Source organism: Halyomorpha halys, unplaced genomic scaffold (genome assembly GCF_000696795.3).
Source record: "Halyomorpha halys isolate HHAL.00 unplaced genomic scaffold, Hhal_1.1 Scaffold686.1, whole genome shotgun sequence".
Classification (NCBI taxonomy): Eukaryota; Metazoa; Arthropoda; class Insecta; order Hemiptera; family Pentatomidae; genus Halyomorpha; species Halyomorpha halys.
This window is the reverse complement of record NW_027114454.1, coordinates 205,563-212,520: the sequence shown is the minus strand read 5'-3', so window position 1 is coordinate 212,520 and position 6,958 is coordinate 205,563. Positions and strand designations below refer to the sequence as shown.

General features: G+C 33.3%; 1 protein-coding gene across 2 annotated transcripts in view; it reads right to left on the bottom strand.

Moving 5' to 3' along the window:
• The window catches only part of EDTP (Egg-derived tyrosine phosphatase), a 56,121-nt gene that overhangs the window by 21,650 nt on the left and 27,513 nt on the right, over positions 1 to 6,958 (bottom strand). For both annotated transcript variants that reach the window (XM_014427999.3, XM_067051632.1), the window contains exon 9: positions 3,725 to 4,054. In XM_014427999.3, the coding sequence (XP_014283485.1) occupies positions 3,725 to 4,054 (330 nt within the window). The remainder of the gene's footprint in view (positions 1 to 3,724; positions 4,055 to 6,958) is intronic.

Genomic DNA, 6,958 nt, shown 5'->3' with positions numbered 1-6,958 from the left:
CCCAAAATAATTACAACAAAAATTAATGAAACAATTTCAGTAACTTCTATGGGGCTCTAGATGGTAAATCCGTTTACAGATGGGAAATTTATTATTCCGTATTCAAATGAGAAGAAAAGTAAATTTGCCCCGAAAGTGCTGCCATCTCTTGAAAAAAAAACTTACTAAAAATCAGTACATTTAGCCTGAAAGGTAATGAGCGAGCGGACTACCTAGCAAGGAAAGGATCTGGGTCCGCTTCTTTTGCATCTGACCCCATATGTGGGATTAGTCTCAGCCATGCGAAAAGGCACATCAAAATGTTTGCTGAAAGCAAGGCTGGGTTACTCTGAACAAATACCAGAGGAATGGAACAATCAAAAATGTTCCTCAAGGGATCCTGCCCGAAAAAAAGTAATTGTCTTCTTAACATGGATAGGAGTATTTTAAGATGGGTGACAGGTCTATACTGTCAGCTACATAAGCATCTCTATAAAATGAGATTGATAGAGTCCTCTATCTGCAGGTTCTGCAGGAAGGACGAAGGGACTGCTTACCTCATCTTCATAAGGATTGTATCTTGGACCCCAAACTTTGCGAGACAGTGGAGTTGGCCTGTTGTCCAAAATGGCGATTGGCCTGTTTTGAACAGAGGAGGGACGGCGTACAATAGGCCCTCTGTGGCCACAGTGCTTCTTTGCCGGAAAAAAAAAAAAAAAATGAAGATTTACTGAACAAATTATGTTCCACTTTTTTTTATTGTATAAAGTCATGAGTTTATTTTTGTTTTGCTTTACTTTTAGCTTGTGATAGTTTATAAGGACTGTCAATCCTTTGTTTTATTTACTGTATATACTTTGTTGTAAATAGTTCTTCTTTATTGATTTTATTTTATTATATTGTTTAAGTTTACGAGGATTGTTCAACTGGTAGGGGGGGGGGGTTACTGCCTTAGTCAACTGTTATTTTGATGTCAGGTGATTGAGTAGATCAGCTGATTGAAGTTGTATGTTTAGAGGTGCAGAACAAAATAAAAGTCAGTCTTTGAGATACAACCGAGTTGATCATTTCTCTCTCACAACCAGCTTTTATTACACATATGATCTTCAACAATTCCAAACAAATAACTATATTATTTATAAATTATCATACCTTAATATAATTTTAGTACCAAAACATTTAAAAAACTACTTCATATAATGTAGGCTATTCTGCCCAGGTCATTTCTATCGGTCCTCAAAATACACTATGAGACATAAAACATTAGGGAATCCAATAATGTTGTTAATAAGCAATTCTTAGATTATGTCTAATTACCTAATTAGTCGATTTTTCACATCGAATTAATAATTCAATACAATACAATTCAATAATAATACAACTATATTTTGGTTAAATTTCCTTTTTATTATACTATTAAAATTCCTATCAAGGTTAATTATAATTATCAACATTAATTTAATCCCATATTTTTGTTTTTTTAATTTTAACCCAGCTGTTTGTGATAGATTGTCCTTGAGGATGGCCGAATTGGCCAAAACATTGATCTTATAAAGGAATAAAAATGTTTTGAGACTAAAATGGATAAAATTTTATTCATTAAACTATATATATAAATAAAACTTTATTTTAATACTATTTTGTATATATGGGAAAATAGGATTGATACTGGTTAACTTGAACGTGTAACGATGGTTGAAGGAAAACATTTTTGATGGATAAAAGTGGTGTGTATGAATAGAATTTGAAAGAATTATGGCAGACTTAAGCTTTAGTCTGTGCTTAAGTCAGTTGAAGCAGTGTCTCTTCCCAGTTCTTGAACAATACAGACCTGTTTATGTGGTGTTGAATTGTTCACTATAAATGGTGAAAGCCATATTATAAAATTGTTTGAATTTGAATTTGAGTACTTTTGCAAGTGATTGGTTTTGGGTTTGAAGTGAAAAAAAATGTAGAATGGAGTCTACAGATGAGGAATTGGACTGGGAAGCCGATATAGTTATTAATCACTCTTTATTTGATGCATAGTGTTTTCAATGGTCCTTAAATTTCAGTTTTTAGATGTCTAAAAATGTATTTATTAAATTGTAAATAGATGTCTAAATTGATTTATTATACTTAAGAAATTATTGTTCCTTCTCAAAGCAATGTGTTCTATATTTTTGTTTTATCTATTTTTTTAAAAAAAAAAAAAGGTAAATATTTTTGGACAAAAAAGAGTTTAAAAATATGAATTTTTATTTATTTTATTGATGGTGAAATTGCAAGATTAATATGATTAAATAATTTTTATGTGATTTTGCTATTTAGTAAAACAATTTGTAGTAAGATGTTATTTTATTGTAATTTAAAGAAGAAAAAACTTGTTAATATTAAATTTTGCATATACTGAACATTATTATAAAACAATGTATAAGGCCTGAGTGTGATTATCAGCTGATCGAATGCATATATAAGGAAGTGCTCCTACAACAAAGTTATAAAGTTTAATATCAAAGTTGCCATCAAGCGTTGTGCATCAAAAACCGTTGAAACCCGGGAACGAGTGCAAAAGTTTAAAGTAATTATTAAATTTAGAAGGAAAGATAATTATTTTCTGTTCATTGTCATTTCAATTAAGCATTTAAAGATGACATTTACTGCAGCACACGCAAATGCTCTAAAATGGATGAAAATTCGAACAGGAACCTCACAGGACCTGCGAAATGCAATTTCAGATTTAGAAAGGTTTACTGGAGAAATGGGTAAGTTAAACTATTTTCTTAAAGGAGGTGACCGAATGATGGCAAGAATAGAAGTGAAGGTAGAGGAAGACCTTCTAAACAAAGGAGATACGGACTCATTGAAGGCGGCCTTGGTGTGTAGAATAAAGAGGAGTATTCTAAACTAAATTCAGCCCGATGAAACACCATGGTCCATAGACGAGGATAGACTACAGAGAGCTTTCGGAGGTGGGAGTTGTACGATGGAGGAAGACATCCTTCAAATGTTGATGGAGGTAAGAAAACATTGTCAGACTAGGAGGTAGTATGCTGGGGCTCTCCTTGCCTGGTATAACCAAATTACGAAGAAAATGAGAGGACCAGTGGATGTCGAGGAGGCCAAGGGGAGAATGGGGTTTTTTTGGCTACAATCCTCGAGGTCCAGTTGGCCAAAGAGACGGGAACAAGAAAAAGCCTACCAAGTGGGTGATCTTTTGTAGAATCCGATAGAACTGGATGGACGAGGATTACATATTATCGCCCCAGGAACACCCAAACTCTTTGGAAAAGAAGAGAGCATAGGGATAATGGCAATGAAAAGTCTAACATGGATAGAAATTGCAGGAAAAGCCCAGAACCAGCTGCCGGCGACAGGTCCAAAAGTGTCATGAATATGGCAAAGTGGGACACTGGGTCACCAAGATAAAACAGGCCATTTGTTCCCTTTAAAATTCTTTTAACTGAAAGTGAATTTAGTGAAGTATCATAAAGTAAAATTTCTGACCTTACATATTATCTATCATGAAATTCATAAGCCTTTCATACTTCTCATCTACATAAAAAATTAATTTAATGGATTTTTGTGTTTTTGACACTAATTATTTTTGATACAGATTGAAAGAAATTATTTAACATATCTTATACTAGAACTAAGTAAAATGTCAATTAATAATACCAATACATAATGGTTTAGGATTCAATTTTAATTGCTTCATAATTAGAGGCAATATTTTATTAACGATGATAAATATTAAGTTTCTAACCTGCCAGTGCTTAAAGAACTGGTAGAATCATTCCTAGTCCTAACATTAGCTGTTTTGGTTGGGACAGCTACAGGACTGGTCCGACTAGCCACACTTCTTGAATATGAATTACTTGACTTCATGTCCTGACTAGAATTAGAACTTCTTTGGTCACCATTTGAAGATGATGAAGTATCAATGCTGTCAATGTTTCCATTCATGAAAGTTTGACTATTCGGAGATAAAGAGTTATCAGAATGTTCAGGTAAAGCTGCAGAATTTAGAGAATCGGCTCTAAAATTATCACAGTAACTCATATTACTAATGGTAGAAACATTGGAGGTCGATAAGCTGAAAAAAAAAAAATAATAATAATGACAAAAAAGAAAGAATCAAAAAAAATTTATAATGAGAACTAGAATGCTTATTGTACATATTTTACAATTAAACAAAATGAATTAACATAAAATATATATCTAAATGAAAAGTTCAAATAGAATATGTGAGGGTGGTCTGAAAAGTTTCTGAAGTAACAAAAATACAAGACATTTTTTCTGAAATTTTTTTTTACATTTCAACATAGTCTCCACGTTACTTTACACACTTCTCCCAGCAATGCTCCTATCTCTGTAACCCATCCAATAAGTACTCGGCATTTTTCTCTGCAAAATAATTGTTCACGAAGGTGATTGCCTCTTCATTTGACAAAAATCTGTCCCCCGAGCGCAATTTTAAGATGAGGAAACAAAAATAAGTCATTTGGGGCTACATCTGGAGAGTAAGGCGGATGGTCAAGCAGTTCAAACTGTAATTCGTGAATTTTCGCCATCGCAACCACTGAGGTGTGAGACGGTGCATTGTCTTGGTGAAACAGGATTTTATTTTTCTACAAATGTGGTCGCTTTTCCACAAGTTCTACCTTCAGCTTGTCAAGTAATGATGCGTAGTATGCTCCTGTAATGGTTTTTCTTTTTTGAAAATAGTCAATTAAAATAACTCCACGACTCTCCCAAAAAACAGTTGCCATCACTTTCCTAGCCAAGAAAACAGTTTTTGTTGTTTTTCGGCCAGTTCCCCCTTTGCAGTCCACTGTTTGGACTGTATTTTTGTTTCGGGCATATAATGGTGTATTCAGGTTTCATCTACAGTAATTAATCAGCGCCAAAACTCGGATTTATGGCGCCAACAGAGCGTTGGAAATGTTCATTCGAACACATTTTTGGTCTAACGTGAGCAAACGCAGCACCTAACGTGTGGACAGCTTTCTCATATCTAAATGTTGATTGAATATGTAACAAACACGTTCTTTTGACATTTTCATAACCTCTGCTGTCTCTCTCACTTTAATTTTGCGGTTGTCTAGCACCATTTGGTGAACTTAGGCGATGTTTTTGTCAGTGGCTGCAGTTTTTGGACGTCCCGAATGTTCATCGTCTCCCAAGCTCTAACGGCCATGTTTAAATTCAGCTGCCCAAAATTTCACTGTGGTAAATGATGGTGCAGAGCCCTCATACACAGAATCCAACTCATATTTGATTTTCGTAGGCGTATTGCCTTGTCCAATAAAATTAGACTCTGGAGTGACCACTAGTGAAAAAAGTGTTGGAAAGCAGATCGTTTTGATTCTAGCTTTTCACAGTCCCTCGAAACAAGCTTACATCATAGCTTAATAAAAAAAGAAGAAATGAATGGAATATGGTCTGGGTGCGGTAAAAAAAAACTCAAATAGTAAATAATTATACTATTTTTATTGAGCCAACGTTTTGCCCCACGTTGCAGGGCTTCGTCAGGGCTAAAAAAGATACAAACATTTGACGTAGTTACAAAAAAAATATAAGTAGAACATAACAGGGGTATACAATGGAAAGTAAAATATAATAAGAAAAATTAAAGGTTGTAAACAGTAAATGAAAAGGGTAATAGTAACAGAGATAAAATAAGAGAAGAAATATTAAAGAAAGTACAAATTAAGAGATGAAAAAAGAAAAGAATTAAATCAAATGATGAGATAAAATAAGAGAAGAAATATTAAAGAAAGTACAAATTAAGAGATGAAAAAAGAAAAGAATAAAATTAAATGATGAGACAGAATTCATCAAGCAAGTCAAAGACAGGCTGAGCCGTTTGTATTGGGAGGAGTGGGGATGGCAGTTAGCACACCACAATAACGGAAATAATTTTAAAGTAAACATTGTAAAAAAAAATTATTTAAATTAGGTAAACAATAAATGGTAATATACATAATAGAGGGGGAGAAAAGATATTTAAAAAAAAACACAAAAAAAACCACTCATACATAGAAAAACAAAGGAGAAATAAAGTATAAAATAATAGGATACAATGTGTGTAAGTGATTAAGAAAGACAATATACCAAATGAGTGGGGATATAGATAAGTGTAAATTATGATAGAAAATTAATAATAAAGTAATTAATACAGGTACACTTAAGAAGATATAAATGTCATGAATATAAATTAAGTAAATAAAATGAATATAAAATAGATGAATATAAATTAAGAGATAAGATTCATGAATGTAAATGAAACAGGAAGAATAGTAAATATACAATAATTAAATAAATGGTGAGAATTTAGAGAAACAAGAATAAAAAATATGACAAGAAAGTGGGCTTCTGAAATGCAGAACGAAGTGAAAAGAAGTATTATGAGGGTTTTATTATGTTCAAAATGTGTCGATATGTAAGGGAGATGCAGTCTTTATCAACTTTATGATTGATGGAATTCTCAGTTAAATTTATGTAAATGGACTCCGAGATGAGACGTTTGGTGTGATTGGGGACAGTGGCAAGAATGGAAGGATTGTCGAAATTAAAAGTATGATTCAGGTTTAATGCGTGTTCTGATAATTTAGATGCAAGTGGATTACAGGAGTTGATGGAAGTTTTGTGCTGGGAAATGTGGTTCTTAAGTCACATTTAGTTTCGCTAAATTCGATATAGAAGGATTTGCAGCATGGGGTTGAACAGGGTATCCGGTAAACCACATTGGAACGGTGTAAGAAAGGAATAGGGTCTTTCAATTTGGAAAAAAGATAGGAAATTTTGTTGTGGGTCTTTAAGTTGAGACGTAGGGTGGGAATAGTGGATCTTAAGGATTTTTGAATTTTATTAGAAAGAGTGGGGATATATGAAAAGGACCTGTACTGAAAAAGTGGTGGAGTGGGTTGAGAAGAGTTGAGGACAGGAGGGATTGGAGTAACACGGTTAATGTAAGAATCGAGTAGTTTGTTAGTAA